The sequence below is a fragment of the Fusarium solani genome, assembly GCF_023522795.1.
Source record: "Fusarium solani strain SB1 chromosome Unknown bctg00000014, whole genome shotgun sequence".
In the NCBI taxonomy this organism is placed as follows: domain Eukaryota; kingdom Fungi; phylum Ascomycota; class Sordariomycetes; order Hypocreales; family Nectriaceae; genus Fusarium; species Fusarium solani.
Window position 1 is genome coordinate 646,599 of NW_027072141.1, and position 19,161 is coordinate 665,759.

A 19,161-nucleotide genomic window follows, 5' to 3' on the forward strand; every position below is an offset into this window, starting at 1 on the left:
CGGCTGAGTGACACGCAACGACATGAACTGTAATGTGATGACCTGTAAGATGATGCTTCTCGCAGCTTGTCTCGCTATGACGCGCTTTGCAGTAGATAGCTGCCTGTATACAATACCTGGTCGCTCCTGATGCGGCCTTCACATCAGTGCTGTTGATCCTTCAGCCTGTTGCCACCTCGGCTGAGGAATTAGGATAACGTGAAAGGAATAAGAATACCGGACGCTCCCCCTAAGATGGCGCATGTTTCCCTCTCGTTCAACGCATCACTTCCAAAGACTCATCAATTGCGATCCTTCACTCTCAAACTTGTTCGTCATGACGCTTCTCAGCAACATCAGCCCTCCTCTTATCCAAGAGGCACTGTCCCCACAGATGTCTGTCTTGGACCTTTTCCTTCCTGGTTTCACAAACATCACCAGTGCTGCCAGTCAGATCCTCAGTGGCAACCTGACTGGCTACACTCAGCTGATGTGCATCTTTGCATTGGCTGCGTTCTTGAAACCATATGTGTTCCAATTGAGAGATTGGTTCATTGAACATTGCAGTTAGTCGTCGAAATCAAACCCGCAGATCCCAGGCTAACATCCTAAAGCATCAACAATCTACATTAAATACTCGGACGAAACGCACGACATGATACAAACCTGGATCTCGTCTCGTGGATTGGATGATACCGCGCGTTCCCTTCTCGCCAAAGTCCGAACAAAGCAAAAGGCCCATGAAGGCCATGACCCCCGCAACAAAAAGGCCCTCAGATACGCCCCTTGGGAAGGTTCCTTTTGGTTCTGGTACAAGAACAACTTGCTTTTCTACAATACAACTCAGGTGGATGTTGGCTTCCATAAAGAGGAGCAGATCTCCATCACCTGTGTGGGGCGATCTTCAAAGATCGTGAAAGATCTATTGGAAGACTGTCGACTTGAATACCTCAGAGAATCAAAGAACAAGACGACCATCCATGGGCACCGCGAGGATTGCTGGAGGAAGGAGAAAGCAGTGATTGCTCGACCTCTTTCGACAGTTATTCTCGATGAAAAGCAGAAAGGGTCTCTCATCAGAGAGCTTAGAGATTTTCTCGACCCTGAAACCAGACGCTGGTACTCTGAACACTCCATGTCCTACAAACAAGGATATCTCTTACATGGCCCGCCTGGAACCGGAAAGTCGAGCTTCAGCTTGTCAATTGCAGGTGAATTGGACATGGATATCTACGTCATCAGCATCCCCAGCACGAATGATCAAATGCTGAAGGGCCTGTTTGCTGGGCTTCCAGACAGATGCGTCGTCTTGTTAGAGGACATTGACGCAGCAGGTGCCACCTGCTCTAGGGATCCTGACACAGAGGGTTCAGACAGCGACACAGACTCGAGGTCGCGAAGGAGAGGGGTGACTCTCTCAGGCCTTCTCAACGTCCTCGATGGGGTTGCGTCTCAGGAAGATCGAGTTCTCATCATGACAACCAATCATCCCAAAAAGTTAGATGAGGCATTGACACGGCCTGGTCGAGTTGACTTCAAGGTCGAATTCCAGCTTGCTGATAGAGGTATCGCCAGGGAGATATACCGCTTCATGTTTGGACAACATGGAAGGGATGTTGCAGAGGATGGTCAACCGGAGGGTTGCGACGGAGAGGTGGAGAGACAAGCGAAGGAATTTGCTGCAATGGTACCGGAGTCCGAGTTCAGCCCGGCGGAGATCATGTCGTACCTTTTGCGACACAGGCGTTGCCCGGCTGCTGCAATAAAGAACTGCGGCCAATGGGCGGATAATCTCCTCCGGGAAAAGAAGGCCAAGAAAGTAGCGTCGAAGGATGGTCGTAAGAATCAGCGTGGTTAGGATGAGACGACGGACCAGAGGTCGATCCTACCGTTGAGGAGGCGCTTGTCAGTCCTTACCGTATTCAGTCTGTTGTCATGAAGGTTAAGCAATACCACACTCATTACTCCGTATTCCCCTAATGACAACCTCGGCAGCATAATTTTGGATGTCTCAACAAAGGACTCGTGTGTTCATGGTGTAAATCGGTCCACTTGAGCATGTGGGCGTAGCTCTGCTGTAGGGAGACCACGGCGTTCGTGCGCAGTCGGTCATGATCCCCCCAACCCCTGAGATTGGCAACCCAGATGGAGTGGAGGCACGCAACCATCTTGGTGTTGGCCCTTTTGTTTCATTAATCACGCGCTGTATGGTGCGGTGGAGCCATGTTCTTGCTACGGCCTCGGGTTGCAAGCATAAATAGGACCTAGTGTAGCCCTTTGTCGTCCCTCCCCGCCAGCTGCGATTCATATTCCCTACTACCAAATTCGTTTCTAACAACATGGACGGCCTTACTACATACCAGAGAGGTGACACCTACCTGCTGTCCGCTATTTCGATATCTTGTGTTTGTCTTTTCATCGGCGTCAAGTTTAATGCATCGTGGTGGCGGGAGAAATACTTGAAAGGCTTGCTGGTAATTTGGGGCGTACTGGAAGTGGCAGTCTTGATCCTGTTTTCCCTGGAAAACAGTGAAAGGATCAAGCTACCGTGGGTTCTTGCCAGATCTGTGCACAAACTCTTGGTCGCAGTTTCTTTATGGGGAATTGCCACGACTCAGGTGAGTTGAAGTCTTTGGGTTGCAGCATTGTTATTCTGAGATGATGATTTAGATCGCTGCGATTATCCATGTCTTCGCGAGGGCGGTTGGACGGGAAGAGTGGTGGGCATGCACGGCAATCCTTGAATGTGTTGAAGTCGTTTTGATCTTCGTCTCCACACTCGTTCGTGGAGATTCGATTCCTTTCGAAGTTGTGTACGTGATACCACTCACGTCTCAAGTTGCAACCGTATTGGTCACCGTCTATACTCTCTACGTTATTCCATCCGGGAAATCATCGAACCAGGCCCCTTGGCACATGGTCATCCATTCCATGGGTATCGGTGTTGCTGTTATCGCAGCCTTTGCCACAGCGATTGCGCTTTCGACTACCGGAAACCTCCCGAACTTGGTTTGGCCACATGGCATCCTGTTCATGATCAATTCGATAGTAGGGTATCGGCCTCCGGAGAGCCGGCAACCCAGCCATCATTCAGAAATTGCCCTGAATTCATATGAACAACCGAGCCGGGCTCCGTCTCTCTCTGGCAGATCATCTTTGCCACAGTCTTGATGGTCACTACTCGCTCTCTCCAACTGGACCTTGACGCCGCTTGTTTCTCAAGCCTGAAACAATCGAATATCTTACGCTTACTGCAAGGATATGTATCATTCTAGGTTTTAGAAGCGGCCATTGCACGAGGGAAGTTTGCATCGAGGGTCGAGTGACGGACGGGTTTCAATAACTTGTTGATCTATCATCTCGTGGTCGAGGGACTGGAGTTTTCTATGGAAAGGAAAAATTTTTGCTGTATTCCCCAAATACGTTCACAACCTGCTAACTTCATTGACGGGCACTGTGTGGACGACTCGTGAAAAGACTCGTTGGTTTGTTATATGGAAGCCACGCCTGAACCTTTCCCTAGTTTCAATGGGGCGATGGTGTTTGAGGCCTTGGGAGTTGCCCAAAGGGTTGAACAGCCACTTACTGGTACATTATGCTCCATCCACTGGCGGTTTTGGTGGTGGATTCAGTGACTGCGTGCCGAGGTCTGCTTGTATCGCTGTCCTTGATTTCTGAGCCGACTGATCTTGCTGATACATTCCAGATCATGGCAGATGTTTCTAAGACAACAAAGGATTCAAGTTTAATCCAGTCATCTTAGAAGGGTCTGCTAATGAAAGTCCATCGTACAGCTAGAAGCATCGCCACACACCTCCTCCAGCTTGTCTGTTAGCCAATCCTTCCCTAAACTCCTTGCAAGCTCAGCGTATGTCCACCAACCATCCCCAACCACAAGATCCTTAGTCGCCCCTAGGTAGAAAAGGAAACGTACAGTCTTCCATGCCTTTCTCTCTGGCTGTAGTAGAGCATACACGATCGGCGTCGCCCCATCCTTATCTTGAATGTCGGGATCAACCTTGAAGTTTTTCACGAACTGTTTCATCTCCTTCCTAAATCCTCGCCTTGCTGCAGCATGGAGACTGCTAATTTGCGCCGATTCGTTTGGCCGGGCTCCTTCCAGTAGAAGTATTCGAGCTATACGACGATTCCCAGAGCAGAGAGCGAGGGAAAGAATGGGGACCTCTTGATATGTCGTGTGTAGTCCATGGAAGCTTATGAATTTGGCGTCAAGCTCTTCTTGGCCTCCCAGGTCTTGGAGGCATTTTGGATCAAAGAAGCGGCGCGTGACAGCTTGCTTCTTTTCGAAAGGAAATATGCCGAAGGGAAGCATTACTTCCTCATGCACCTTCCTGGTGGCTTTGATTCCCTCGGTAACCTCATGAGCGAGGTTCAGAAGCAAGGCAAGTCGTACAGTGGACCTACACTTGCGGATAGATCCCAGTGAAATCGCTTGTCCTAGTTGGAAAGCTGGTTTGGTGTTCGTGGTGGTCATGGTAGTCGTGGTAGAAGAAAACTAATGATGGAGCTTGGGGGAAGAGATCAGTTTATATCTCCGCGGCTCAACACAGGGCGTCACGTGAGTCTATTTCAAGAAAGCCTTGCTAAGACCAACGCTTCTGTAGCGACGAGATGGTTGGGCAAGACTGACAGCATCGGTCCAGAGTTGGTCGGTTGGATGCAGGCTGTGTCACAAGATAGACACTAAGACTTTGACCAAGAAACTGGCTTACTGATTGGTTGAGCATGATTACATTTGACTCATGAAGGAGCCAGGTGCATGCCAGTTATCTAATGGATTTGTAAAAAGGGGGTTTTGACCGATATCGTTGATAAGGATGACGAATTAGGGGCAGCGGGCTCGGTGGTAGCTTGCTGCTCCTTCGTGCTAATCACTCAATAGGTCATATGTTGATGTTTGTCTTCGATTCATGATGTTCAGTGTATCAAAGATCACCAGTCTCCGGCAGCATCAACTCTTCCGTCTGGCCGTGATAGGCCAGATGATCCCGAAGTAGCGAGGCAAAACTCGCCGGATTCCGCCCCTCTCCGTCTCCTTTTATTCACAGTCAGACAGAATTCAGTGGTCGGCGATTCCGAGACCCAGCAGGGTCCTGCATGATGATCTGTTAGTCACCCATGGCCAAGTAGTCTCCAAGATGGTGCCACGGCTTCTGTTGGCCGACACCCACGGACGGCTTCCGTCTGTACGAGGGTACCGATAGGGAAAGGCGCAGCTCCTGCATACAGAAACCTCAGGGATCTGTTCCCCTGGACGACTCCCCACCACTTCGACACGATCCTTGGAAGGCCAGGTCTAAAGTTCCTTGTGCCGGTGCCGGAAATGCCCCCCGCCAGAATTAGCATTACTCGTCTTCCCCTTTGCCGCAATGATAAAGTTTGAGTGTAACTATAAATCATATTGATTTTCCACTCATCTGCAAGGCCTTCCACTTCATAATCTTTGATACGCACACTCACCAGACCGGCATCATGAGCGCTCAGCAGCATCTTATTTCCACCTTGCCCGCTTCTAAGACAGCCTTGATGGAATCATTCATCCACCGAGATGAATTGGCAGCCAAGATTCTTCCTGGTGTCGAGTAAACAGAAGACATTGACTCCTCCAACGAAGCACGGAAAACAAGAAAGAGACGACGTATAAGCAGAGTGCGACAAGCAGGTACGAGTTTCTTGTGGATTGTGATGACAGACCCTAATTGTTCTTACAGGAGAACGTTTAGACGCAAGGCGCTCGAGTGACTCTCTACCGGTAGCAGAAAAAATCGTCTCCCCATACAAATTCTACGATGTTATTTGCACCATATTTTATCATAATAAAATCATTTAGAAAAGCGAAAAATTGCAGTGCATTATTTTTTATATGCTGTCTTACCCCGGGCCTTTTTTCCCCCGACTTTGTTACCTATAATGGGAGTTTCAGCACTTTGAAAATTTTGCATTTTTCTCTCCCTCATCTTTCCACTCCCACAAAGTTAGCAAGGCTCTCTACGCAGCTTACAACTGTAAAATATCTCCAAAATGGGTCGCTATGTTTACACCGAAAAAGACGTTATTGATGCCATATTCGATATTACTGACGGTTCTCTATCACAGTACCAGGTCTCCGAGAAGCATGGAGTGCCTCAGCCGGTCCTCTCGAAGAGACTTTCGGGCCAGAAGAGCAGGAAAGAGTCTGCACACCCTCATCAACGTCTTTCCCCCAGTCAAGAGGATCGCCTTGTTCGTTGGCTTCTGCGGCAGGAGTCCCTCGGCTACGCTCTCTCGCATAGCCAACTTCGAAGTTGCGTCGAAGCCCTCCTCCGTCAACAGGGAGATAACAAGCCTTTGGGCCAAAACTGGGCATCCAGGTTCATCAAGCATCATTCGAAACTGTCTACAAAGCTTGGGAAACGCCAGGAATCTGCCAGATTTGACGGCTTCACACCAAGGTCGGTCAATTGGTACTTTGATATCCGGGAGAACGAGTACGGCTGGATCAAACCCGAGAACACGGTTAACGTGGACGAGGGCGGCATAATGGCCGGTTTCGGTAAGTCATCTGTAACTCCTCTACGTGTTTTTATAGGTTATAACTGATTGGTTGTCCACAAGACTTGGACAGCCTCGTAATCGGGAGCTCTGACCCGAAGAAGAAGGCGATGTTGAAGGGCTCCCAGTCGCGCAAGTGGACCTCATTTATCGAGGCCGTCACCGCAACTGGCCGCGCTTTAAAACCGGGGATTATCTTTAAAGGAAAGGAGCTACAGAAACAGTGGTTTCTGGACGAGTTCAAATTGATAGCCGACTGGTACTACATCACATCGCCCAACGGCTGGACCGACAACCACATAGCTCTCGAGTGGCTGAAAGACGTCTATCTACCTCAAACGGAGCCTCGTGATGCATCGGATGCGAGACTAATCATCCTTGACGGTCATGGGAGCCATGCACAGGTGAGCCTCTGGGTGTTTTCGCCGCACAATTACCGGCTATAGGGTCGTTGACGAGCAGCCAGGACGAGTGGATGGCGACGTGCTTTCTGAACAATGTCTACTGCTGTTACCTCCCGGCACACTGCTCCCATGGTTTGCAACCGCTGGATAATGGAGTTTTTAACGTCGTCAAAGGTGCGTATCGGAAAGAACTGCAAATGCTGGCTAGTTTGACCGATTCTGCGCCGGTTGACAAGGTGAATTTTATCCGGGCCTACGCCAAAGCCAGAGAGGCGGGCATGAAGAAAGAGATTATCTTGTCCGGCTGGAGGGTTACTGGAAATTGGCCAATAAATCGTCATAAAGCTCTATCGCATCCGGAAATTCAACCGGACAGAGAAAAATTGCTGGAGCAACTCAAGACGCCGAGCCCTCTTCAGCTGCACTCAGATGACACGCCGACGACGAGCCGGCAGGTGAGAGATTTGGCCAAACACCGAAGTCGTCCGACGAGGATGAAGTACAGCAAGATCGCCAAGGGGGTGGAAGCTTTAGAAATGAAGGTGGCCGTTCAGAACAGGGGGATCGCTAGCTGTCAGACAATTGGCTCCACAGGGATCATTGATGGCACCAGTCAATTGATGAGAATTATCTAAGGAGCAATTGTACTATACAAAAGAGAAAGACGTTGCTGTCTTATATAGAAGACGGAAATCCGTGTGGAACGGAAATTCCGAGTGGAATTCCGGAAATAATCCGGTGGGCTATGCCGTGTGTGCGACAGGCTGATATGCGACACTAGCCTTGAAGAGCAGATGGCCCAGTTGCGGCGAGGGAAGAAAAGGAAGGCGGTAGCGAATCCGAACAGACGGTTCATGGTTCTTGCAGAGGCTTTAGCGTCTGGAGAAACTCTTGGTGAGCCAAAGGAGGCAGAAATAGAGGTGGATGTGGACGAAGAGGTCGAGTCGGTGATTGAGGTGGGTGTCGGATCAGAGGACGAAAGTGAGGACGTTACGGTCACAACAAAGCACTGCCAGCGGACACGAAGCGGCCGGGAGGTCAAAAAACCACGCAGAGAGTAAACTTCAAGTAATTCTATATAGAACCCCGGCGTGATTTCATTTCTCACGGACAAAAGTGGTTGGTTTTTGTATGCATCAAATATTGGATTTTGTATGGGGCGGCGATTTTTTGTGCTATGCTTTAAGTGGGGTGATTCTTGAAGTGGTGGCGGATGGTATCCATGGCAGAATGGGGTACCTTGAAGCCGCCCCTCATCTCAGTGAATATCCAGTCAGACGCAGGACATGATTTCGACAGCAATCCGATCTGTAGCTCCGAATAAGGCATTTGGCAGATGACAATGGAATACATGTTGCCTGGGGGACGTTGAAGTACTAGTTATCTTGGCTGCAAAATTCAACTTGAAGGGCTGGGAAATACCGGTAGTTCTATTACAATCTATGGTAGCTGAGACTGACGGTTTCTGAGTGTACAAAGTCTCGAAACTTCTCCAGCGGGTAAGCCATCCTTTTGTCCCTTCCTTTCAGAACACTGAGCGTGCCGTGACTGTCAAGTGAAATGCAAAGTCTGCCCTGACACGGACCTGAGGCGGAAAAGTCACCAACTGCGATGGTGCGAAGAGAACGTATACCTTGAGGACCGAAAGCCCATTCGATGAGATCGCAAAAGTCTTTTTGAAGGCGATAAGTTGACGGTGAAGAGACATCACCGGATACCCTCTCCTTGCGCAATTGAGAACCCCAATCTTGAGCACCATATAAAACGCCGGTCGAATCCGTCTCCTCGATATTGGTAGCTGCGGTTGCGGGTGCTCCCCAGCTTCGATTGATGCATTCCCAAACCCTCGAATCGAAATATGAGAAACGGAGATGGAGAAGCTCGAGGCAACTTTTTGAAGCAAACGGAAGGAGCATAGTTCTCTTGAGAAAACATACATTAGTTACCATTGAACGGGGCAAAATCACACGATCGTTTCTGAGACTACGTCACTTCGGAGATTACTCACAAGATGCTTGATTTCGTGTTCCAAACCTAGGCACTGAACGTCGAGAAACCCCAAAGGGTTAGAAGACGGACATTTTTCCAACCGTAAGAAACATGGTTCCGAAGTAAGTTGTGATGACCAACCGGAGGCCCACAGCTCATCCAACACGTAATTCCGGAGTGTGGACCGATGAGCCAAGATACTTGACCAAAACTCACGTTTCGGGAACCACGGACGTGATGTTAGCCGCAAGGCTAGATCGACTAGTCCGTTGAAGGAGCCAAGAAAACGCATGACCGCGTCTTTCAGCTCCTCCTCTTCACTGCCAAAATTTGTAAACTCGGCACTGCTGTAAATCTCAAACGCCTTGATTTTAGGTTGCACCCGTAGTTCCACCAGAGTGGCGAAAAATCCAGGCAACCCGTGGCAGTCGCGGAAGCGAAGCGAGACCAACGTGTCGAAATCAAGTCCCCGAGCTAATCCAGGCCCGATAGTGGTAGACAAAAGAAACAGCTCTCTTAGTTCTGGAAACATCGGCATCGACGGAGTAGGTTGGATGCGAAGAAGCTTTCTCAAGAATGCAGAATCGTGGATAATCGATTCCTGTACAGATGATGGATGTCCATCCTCATCATCATGGCATTTTTCTAGGTCTAGCTCAAGTCGCTCTAGATGTCGCCGGTTTCTTGACAAGGCAGATAATAACGTCGGGGCATCTTCTGAACGAGGTGCTCTCCACCGCAAGCTTTTCAGCTTCCGAAAGTTGCCCAAATCGATGGCTGATCCCTGAGTCGCCAGCGTGGTTGGCTTTTCATGGCAATAAGGGTCTGTGATGATACTCAAAGCGCGGAGCAATCTCTGACGTGTAGTGATGATACCCCGGGGCCCAAGAATGGCTTCTGGAATACATGTTTCCAGGTCCCAACTGTCGCATATCGTTAGAGTCGGACGATTCAAGCAAATGCTCGCGTTGCCATACCTGAAGGTGTCTAGACGATTATCACCGATCTCATTAACAATCAATCCGGCGGCAAACGCAAGATGCTCAAAATCACGAGAATGGTTTGAAAACCCCTCATATGGACTATAGTCGGACCTTATGGCGTCGTCGTCGGATTCGTCGAGGTCAGAGTCGGACTCGATCTCGGACCATATATCATCCTCGGTGTAGGATGCATTATGAGGACAATCTGCCCACCACGGTTTATGAAAGTCTATTTTGAAATGGAGGTGCCTGACGTATTTCCAGGGTATTGTTGGCGGCAAGTTCTGTGGTAGCTTGTGCAACGAGAATGGTCCGGTAGGTCTGACGTCAACTGAGTGCCAGAACTTTGGCAACGCGACGTCACGTATAATTCTCGACACTTCAGTGAGTGACTTGCGGTCTTTGTCAATGGTGACCTAACCCTGTTAGCTGATCGTGCCCTTTCCGGCTTGCAGCGGGCAGACGAGGTGGTTGTCAAGTGTCAAAGGGAAATACTCAACGTATCCAATGATCATGTTCAAGATCTCAAACGGCAATTTGGAAATTATGTCCGTCATTATGGTTATGCAAACTTGGAATATCAATGCGCTTCCACTTTCCGAGGAGATAGCTACGCATCGATTGCCCTGTCAAGTTGAGCAGTACTCATGCGTGGCCGTCAAGGAATACGGTAGTTCTTGTTTGTCAAAGGTGGAAAAGATGAAAAAGAAAGAGAGTTAGAAAAACTAGGATTTTAAGGAGAAAAGATGCAAAGGAAAAAAAGCTGAAGGAAGGTACACATAGGCATCGTAAACTGCGGGAGCCAAAAACGGGCGTAAAATTGGGTACTCAATGTAGCTCGCACTGCCTGCGTTCCACCAAACGCAGTGTCCAGTTACAGACCTATTGCGAAATGGATGCATGTACCCTGGTTAGGACAGCTGGCCTTCTTTGGTAGGCACCCAAAGCCAAAAAGAGTCATCTTCGTGGACGGTGCTTTCTTTCATTTCTTCTCTCTTCTCCCCAAAGCCCAAAAAAGAACTTGCTAAAGCTGAAGTGATGATCGAGCGCTAGCCAGCATACTCGCTAGACTTGAATCTCATTGACGATCTCTTCGCTTTAGCTAAACATAGGACTAGAAAGAAATACCGGGCGGACTACTGGCGTGGCGGTGACGGGACATTCTAGAATGTCAGCGGCAAGGCGATCGCAGCCATCACTTGTGATGGGGCCATGAGGTTCGAAGAATTGAGATATCTGGAAGACAGATAACTCTTCATACTGAAGGAATGATGGATGCGGGGGCTGTGGCCATAGAAGACCAGCCGCGTTCTCACGGAGATCACACATCATCAGAAGTCGTCTTACCACGGTTTCTAGCAGGTAACTATTTCTGTGGAGCAGCTCTACACTCCTAAGTTCCTCATCGGGTGGTTAGCAAGTAATATCCTTGAAGAGGGGGCGGCCCAAGAAGGAAGAGGAATCTTGCCCGAGGGTGACAATAGTCCGAAGCTCAAAATCGATCTCGGGCTCGTGTACCACCGAGGTCAACACTGCTTCAAGAAACTACTTCCACTCGCCCGGAGCGAGGAAATCGTTATTTCAGAACCCAGACTCACATCAAAGGTATCAAAATCCGCAAATAATTACCAGTATAGAGCGCCTCGAAGGTATCGCATGACATCTTCCACGCCGGTGGGTCATTTAGCTATTTGAACCACAATACCTAGAACCAGAAGCAAACAGGCAGAAATGGAAAAGCCGGTTGATCAGATTACAGCGAGGCAGGGAAAGTTGGAGGGCATACCCATCTCTTTTGGTGGCGAGGCGATCAAGGTTCTTCACGTTGCCCAACTTGGCAAGCAGCAGGTAAGTGAAGGCTCTGGGCCCGCCAAGCTTCCAAGGATACGAGATGTCTGCTTTCAGGATCCACTCGGTCGGGCATGACGATGCAGGGGACATTGAACTGCGAGTTTACGGGTGTCGGCCCCTGGTTCTCAACCTGACCCTTATCCAGCCGTTAATTGAAGAACTCGACATTGGGTTCGGCTTCAAATACATGCATGGCTGCAGGAGTTAATCATGTGTCAGTGTCTTTGCCAGGTAAGCGGGTGGGAGCCAGGAGTGTGGAATTTACCCCCAACTCTGCAGCCGTAGCATCTTAACCGATAAAAGGAACTTACTCTGATAGGCTTTCCAGAACCCTTCAAGGGAACTGTTCTCATCCTTCACCCATGCTATGTCATGTAGTTGCAAGGCTCCGACCTCCCAGTCCGATCACGACCGAGAGGTGTTGTCCGGTTTGCGCGATATGATAGGTACCCACCTATCGTTTGTTCGATACATTCCCATTTGCCTTCCCCATTTGTCGAAAACATGGGATAATTCTTCTTGATTCTCTCCATGCGGTGCGTACCTTTAATTGATGTCACTAGATTGTCTAGAGCAGTCAAATATTTTCTTCAGTGCTAGTGTCGCCTTGCTATATTCGCGCTTTGCCAATCTGGATACGCCCCGATCGTTTGCGAAGTCTCCCCTGGCTGACGGCGAGCCGGCCGAGAGATCTCAGGTTCAAGGGCCCCTCGTGCGAACTTTGGGTGGCAGCTCTGTATAGTCATAGTCGAGATCCATGTTAGCGCACCCACCGCGTACCTCGCTCTTCTTACAGTTCTTGCCACACGCAAGATAGTTGAGGCACGGAAATGATTCTTTTGGGTCTTGGGCGGCCTTGGCCAAGCCATTATCTAAATGCATCAGGGAGTTAACGTTGGAGTCGAAACTGTAGCCCCAGGCTCTGTCTTCGCCCATGGAAGGCTGGTCACCGTTTCAAGAACTGTCACCTCCATTTCATTGTTGTTGAATGCCGGTGTGTTCTATGCAGATGGGAAGAAGGCGTGGTAATTCACCATAAGGCTGCAATACTTACGCTGTCACTGACAGCATATAGGACGAACACTCTTCCCCCTGTGAGATGGTTTGGCCGTTGGACAGAGGTTAGGTTGTGAGTAGCCATCTCTACCTGCGAGTCAGGGCCCGAGAGACTTGCTCGTCCTCCACTCTGTGGTCATAGAAGCCCAAGCCGAGAATGGTGTTGTAAGGCTCAACGTCAACGCACCAGAGCTGTAACGAGCTCGTGTCTCAGCCAAAGGCGTTGGATAGATGTTGAGTGTTCTAATGGCACTTGCTAAGTTTAAGGCGTAGTCTATTTCGGTCAGGTTGGTATGCGGTAATTCCTTACGATAGAGTTGCCGCTATCCAAGAACGCCGTGCAAGTCCTACGATATGAGCTTAATCTAATTGATATGAGGCTCGATGCCCTTGACATCGAAATGGCGAAAGTGCTAGCCTGTAGAGGGCGCTGCCAAGGTGATAATGTAGTCGCGACTGCTCGCGTTAATAGTCACCAGTGAGACTTTATGGATAGTTCTTGCTATCCCCGTCTGAGCCGTCGCGGTCGTCAACGCTGAGGCATCCCCAGTCTGTGACAATGTTAGTGATCTTTCTGCACCAGGGACTCATAGCATTTGTTAGATCTCCAGAGGCGCTAGTCGTCTCGCAAACGACTAGAGCGGCAAGAGCTGAGGCAAGACTGCTAGAGCAGGATATAAACAGCCCCCAAATGCAGTCCTCGCCAAAGTCTGTGAAGGGTGATCGATTGGCTATTAGCGCTAAGTCCGAATCTACTGTGGCATGATAATGTATGATACTTACCGACATCGCCATATTCGTATTGGGGAAAAACTCCTAAAGGTTGCTGATCAAAGTGGCCATGTTCTCCTTCTTCAAAGCGGGCGACGGGGAGGTATCTCACCATGAGCCGGGTTCGCTAAAGGCCCAGCCATCAAGGGCAATGACAATCTTGAGGTCCGGGTTCCTGGTCTCGGCTTTCGATGGTCATGTAAACCTTAGATTCGACGGCTGATGATGATCAGGGATTGGAATTTGACGGAAAGCCCAGGGGAATAAACTTTTCTCACTTATCCATCCCTTCTTTTACCCGATGACCTTCGCATCCCGCTCAAACAAGTAGAGACTTGCCCGAGAGCGCGTAGCCTATCCTCGCTGTCCCATTGCTACGCCCGTCGCCCGCCAACAGTTGCCTGACAAGTCCTCGATTAACGCCTTACTCTCGCTCTCGAAAAACGTGCCCCTGTATTTGGAGGTAGCTTGCATCTCTGGAGAGGTCGCCAGGCGGCTTTGGTTGACTATCCGAGCCCGAAGTGAGGTGTTGTTCAGTAAACACTGAATCTACCATGTCGAAGGAAATTGTTCCCAAATGATCCTTCGCTGTTCCTCCGAGGGGATATGCTCGCACAAATGTAAGTCTGCCGGCTTCTCAAAGCTCGGCCGTACCTGCTCACCGTCAATCATTTCAGATACGAACACAAATATCCAGCGGGTACTCAACCTGGTTCACACGAGCACTTCAAGACTCAGATAGCCCTTTGCCGACAATCAGGTATGCATTCCGTGTCAACTCGTCGAAAGTTTATTCTGTAGTTTCTGTCAGCCAAGGAATGTGGGCTGTCTGAACGACGATCTACGTGATTGCTGGCAATAGCCCTGTAGTCATCTGCGGGTACTGAGTCACTAGCATGCAGAACTGACTATGATTCCAGAGTGGGCAAGTCCAAAAATCAAGTCCCGGACGGTATGCCTCGTAAGCTGCTGGAAATTATTAGATTCGTGATTTCCCGTCGACCAACCATCGCGTGATCGAAGGAGGCTCTCTTTGTCGCTACGTAAACAAATCAGTGTTTTGGTAGCTGATGCAGAAGATGAATACCATCATTACCGGGTCGGAGGTTCTCGCTGCCTTTCTAGACGAGAAGAGCAGTTCAGGTTATCAACCCAGCGTTACTACCTAGCCCTTCGCCTTTCCGGAAGGATTCAGTCGGTTACAAATTTTGTCCTACAAGCATGCCGATTAGCCATCTTTCGTTTCCGCCTTTAAATAGATTACAAGTGGCGAGCCTCCTCGGAGAGCCCGTGGCTCGGCAGTCAGGATTAAGACGAACTCTCCCTCGAGCTTTGCGACAAGGAATTGCTCAAGAAGCATGGCCTATCATCTGGGAGCCTAGATCAGCGTTGCCACCAAGTCAACTTGAGTCAAGTAAGTCAAGTTGGCCCCCAACTTGACTTGCTTGACTCCTCGCCAGCGCAAACTTACTTGAACTTCACTTACTAGGTTCAACTTGGCAAACTGACCTAGTATGACAGTGAGAGTCGCTTTCTGTCCTAATTGGCTCTATTCGGTTATCATCCAAGCTCACCGCTGTCCTCGCGGCAGTCTTTCCCAATGGGATCCACGAGGAGATTGCCAAACCGTATGCCGCGAGTCCGGCCCCAATTCTTAAGCACTGTAAGAACTCGAGGGTCTACGGATGCATTGTCTGACATTGTGACGTCATCGCAAGCTTCGACAACCCTAAGACCCTCTCACAGTCAGCAGCCATCGCTGGTATAGCCAAGATATCGAGGCAATCCGTGACAGCGCCTCGTATTCGCTCTTCGCTATACACCGCCGCCCAAGGAGTCATCCGTGGCCTCAAGCTTTACCTCATAGGTATTTCTTTTTTGGAAGCTCTTCTAGTAAGGAACCTGGCTGCTAATATTGCTGTAGCATCCGGCGCCTCTGAGCATCTAGCCAACCCTGTCAACAACTCATCTCGTGCTTAACGCCTCGCGATGCAGAGTGGTTCGGCTGCTTTCTACAGTCGGTATTATGGGAGACAGTGGTATACCAACGCTCGAAGTGGTCCTTGCAGTCCCTCTTAGCATCGCGGGTCCATTCGTGTTGAACATCTGCATTCTACATACCTTCAAGATACGTCATCAAGTACTCACAATGTAGGATGATGAAGGTCGCAAACAAGGGCGAGTCCGCAAGCTTAGTGTAGTAGATGTTGAGCTCAGACCAGGTGCATTGGATGGAAGCAGAGATATAGCGGCCTTGGCGGCAGCGATGCCCTCTCTTTTACTTACATCACGGGCGAAAGGGCAGGTATATTCATCTGGTATAGAGGTAAGTAGGTTTCGTAGGGCATCTTCACTTAATTGTGACTGTTGATGCTGTTGAAGGCGGTGGCTAGGACAAGTGATGTTAACCTCGTAACCCTCGAGTTAGGCGGGTAAGTTGCTAGATCGGACTGGGCGCCCTCCGTGCCTGTTGACGGGCGACGATGGGCTCTGAATAGTATCATCGTCAGTATCCTGTCTGCATGGTCTGGTGCTTACAAATTGACCACGGTTTCGGCTGACCTTGGGTCATAATTCCACTTTCAGACTTCGAGATGCTCGGGAAGCTAGGTATTCTATCCCTGTCAGAACCTTTCAAAGTTTTCTGAGTTTACTGCGCTTATCTTGCCTTATGCCTACATCATCAATTTGTATGGGAGCTTAAGGATATGCCTGGTATCACTCAGAAGCTTTCAATAGTCAGGTTTAAGGTGATATTTCGTGAGTGGGGTTGCTACCTTATTGTGCCTCTCGAGCGAGGAAGCCGACGACGCCACGCCGCCTCCGCATAACTCACTCAATCATCAGATAGGTTGAATCCAACTTAGTCTCGCTGTTGGTGACTTCAAGCTAAATAGCAGTCTTAGGGTTGAATTCGGCTTCAAGCTGCGTTGCAACATCCACCAATGCCTTCGACCGCTGCGGCGATGCTCGATGTACCTGACGATGTTATAGCTCTTTATGATAGGGCTATTATTGTGCTATTACTAGAAGTCAGCTTCAGCATCACAGATCCGGCTACTGACCTGCATTCGAGGCCTCTGCCGAGGTGGCTGAACGGAGACGGTCTGGCGATGAGTTTTGCCACCTAGTAGTGTTGGAAGCCTTGCAGGAAGACGGACAAGCCTTTAACAGCATCTCTGATACCAACTGGGAATTTTATTAACGAAGATACTCCCACAACAATAAATTTCAACTTTCCTTATTTGAGTTTTTTTTGGGGGGTGGGGGGGATCTGGTGTTTCTACTTACTTTCTTGGTTCTACATTTTAATTGTCGGACTGGTAAGGTCACAAGAAGGTAATGAGCAAGTCAGCCGCCGCGTCGTTAGGGATACTAAGTCTTGGTAAAACACCTTACAGATTTGTCTTCTTTACGTGCGTGGCGAGATCATGGAATCTGAGTTGCCTTCCAACTTGCCTATTTCTTCCGAATTATGGCACTGGACCATGTAGGGGGAGACAGTAGTGTCCTCTTGGTAAAATTGCCCCCTTTTGCTTTCGCAAACGGTGCTATTCAAAGCTGTGACCCCGTAGAAGAGGACTGAGAGGATAGTTTCTCTTCTAACAAGGAGAGGAGAGAAGTAATGTAAAATAATATGATAAAGAGAGAGAGAGAGAGAGAAACAGGGGGAAAAAAAACGAAAAAACAAAACCGGGACTTCAAAGGGCGTCTAGTAAGTCAAAAGTCCAATAGAATTAGGCCCCTCCTAAGTTGAAGTAAGGATTTTCCAAACTCGTATCGCTTGATCCGAAGCCTTGGCTGGTGAAAGCGAAAGAATGCAATAGACATGCTTCTTGAAGGCAAAGCAAATCATTCTCCCAGTCTCCTCCCCAACCGCTCCAAGAGGTAAGAACAAAAACCTGTTCGTCTCGTCAGCGAGCGAGTTGGGCTCGTTGTCTAGCCTTGGTGATCAGGATGAACTGAGTAAGAAATGTGTAGTCCTGAGGAGCCAAAGGCTTCTGTCACTCCTACCCTTGACTACAAGGGAATCAAGGTAAGACTTCGCTTGTTGTTGATCATCGTGCTTGCTCAATCAGCTGGTCGAACTTGTGAGACGTCATTTGACAAGCCTTCAATTCCAAATCAGGATGAAGTGACATTGATCATCGGATACACTCTGAGGAGAGGAAGCGAATGTTGGGGACAAATCCGAGCAGATATATTTATAGTGAAATCACCAGCCATTTCGGGACACTTGACAACGAGGAGAAATTGATTAGGTAGGTGTCTTGTTGTGGGGTGGTGCAAATTGGACTTCGACGGCCGGTGTACCCTCCTTTCAGACGACGGACTGAAACGGCTCCCGCCTACATGTTCAAACAGTAGTTCTCGGCTGCTCTGCTTGGATTGGGATTTGCGACCACCCTATCCGTTCGCCCCAATAAACGAGTGCCCCTCCTCCCCTGAGATTTTGTTCCTACCATTCTTTCCTCCCCGCTGCCGCCACTCCTTTGTCACCATCTGCCTTGGTCTTTCAATCAGTTTTACGCCCAGTTTTTTCAACTGGCAGTTAATAAACGATATCCTCGTGAGAACTGGTAACGCGCACAATTATGACAGCCGTCAGTGTCATGGGCCGTGCCCGGCACTCATTGGAAGGTTACTGGGAGTTGCTGGCGTCGGACAAGAAGACACAATATCTTTTGATATGCTCGGTGTACCTCTTGATCTTTGCGTACCATACTCGGCGCAGCCTGCCAGTCTACCATGCCAAATTTCGCAAGCAAAGCTCTTCGTCACTGGTACTACACATCCTAGCCGGTTCGTTCGAGCTTATACGATATTACACCCGAGCTGTTGACGGGGATGTGGTTCCAGAAGTCCTCGACACGGTCGCGTGCTTCGCCCAGGCATTCACAACTCTACGCCTCTCAAAAACCTTGTTGCGGGGCGATATAACAACACGACCGTCTTACCAGGCTCCCGCACTGATGCGGCCCTTCGTCGGATTGACTGCACTTGTCTATCAAAGCCCCTCTATACATCGGGCATCAGTCAAGCTTCTCCATGCCTTCCTCTACACTCGAATGATCATATTCTTGGCCAAGAGGTTTGGTGTGGGTAAGATTCAATCGAACGCCACGATCTACGCGCACGCTGTTTTCCTGGGTGCTATTATTGCCATTCATGATTCTGGCCTGCCAGCTGGTGTTCCTGTTTACATCGGTATGGTAGGGGCTGTCATGGTCCTCAACCGATACGTTGCGGATCGTCTAGCCAGGTGCGTAACGCTTAATGACCCTCTATCGATGTAACAACCTAATCCCGTCGATAGGCCATGGACCTCCGAAGTCTCCATGTCGATATGGGGAAGAACTCTGATGTGCGTGTTGCTCTGGCTAGGGCTGGCTGACCTAGAAGCAATCAACAAAAATGACCATTCTTCGAAGCCGCCCGCACCTGCGAATGACGAGTACGTCCAGGAAGGGATGTGAGGAAGGGAGGCGTAAGGGTTGGAAGGCAGCGAACGAATTCCTCCCTTGCGCATGTATGTAAAGATGGGCAAAAGTAGGGAAAGACCAAGGCAGCCCCTG

General features: G+C 49.4%; 6 protein-coding genes across 6 annotated transcripts; 4 read left to right on the top strand and 2 right to left on the bottom strand.

Annotated features, from left to right (window-relative positions):
* Positions 1-316: 316 nt before the first annotated feature.
* MRS44_017679 (uncharacterized protein) lies at positions 317-1,837 on the top strand (the record flags this gene model as incomplete). Its single annotated transcript, XM_065615588.1, has 2 exons — positions 317-545; positions 594-1,837. The coding sequence occupies 2 exons, from the start codon at positions 317-319 to the stop codon at positions 1,835-1,837; spliced, it is 1,473 nt and encodes a 490-aa protein (XP_065471660.1).
* A 1,914-nt stretch (positions 1,838-3,751) lies between these two features.
* Positions 3,752-4,474, bottom strand: MRS44_017680 (uncharacterized protein; the record flags this gene model as incomplete). Its single annotated transcript, XM_065615589.1, has 1 exon — positions 3,752-4,474. One exon carries the CDS (start codon positions 4,472-4,474, stop codon positions 3,752-3,754), a length of 723 nt encoding a protein of 240 aa, XP_065471661.1.
* A 1,547-nt stretch (positions 4,475-6,021) lies between these two features.
* On the top strand, positions 6,022-6,977 carry MRS44_017681 (uncharacterized protein; the record flags this gene model as incomplete). The annotated part of the gene is made up of 2 exons (XM_065615590.1): positions 6,022-6,532; positions 6,595-6,977. The coding sequence occupies 2 exons, from the start codon at positions 6,022-6,024 to the stop codon at positions 6,975-6,977; spliced, it is 894 nt and encodes a 297-aa protein (XP_065471662.1).
* Positions 6,978-8,117: 1,140 nt separating this feature from the next.
* Positions 8,118-10,464, bottom strand: MRS44_017682 (uncharacterized protein; the record flags this gene model as incomplete). The annotated part of the gene is made up of 5 exons (XM_065615591.1): positions 8,118-8,293; positions 8,521-8,733; positions 9,141-9,847; positions 9,902-10,323; positions 10,372-10,464. 5 exons carry the CDS (start codon positions 10,462-10,464, stop codon positions 8,118-8,120), a joined length of 1,611 nt encoding a protein of 536 aa, XP_065471663.1.
* Positions 10,465-15,185: 4,721 nt separating this feature from the next.
* Positions 15,186-15,565, top strand: MRS44_017683 (uncharacterized protein; the record flags this gene model as incomplete). The annotated part of the gene is made up of 3 exons (XM_065615592.1): positions 15,186-15,248; positions 15,332-15,452; positions 15,510-15,565. The coding sequence occupies 3 exons, from the start codon at positions 15,186-15,188 to the stop codon at positions 15,563-15,565; spliced, it is 240 nt and encodes a 79-aa protein (XP_065471664.1).
* A 2,615-nt stretch (positions 15,566-18,180) lies between these two features.
* MRS44_017684 (uncharacterized protein) lies at positions 18,181-19,062 on the top strand (the record flags this gene model as incomplete). Its single annotated transcript, XM_046271803.2, has 2 exons — positions 18,181-18,848; positions 18,903-19,062. 2 exons carry the CDS (start codon positions 18,181-18,183, stop codon positions 19,060-19,062), a joined length of 828 nt encoding a protein of 275 aa, XP_046124503.2.
* Positions 19,063-19,161: the final 99 nt, after the last annotated feature.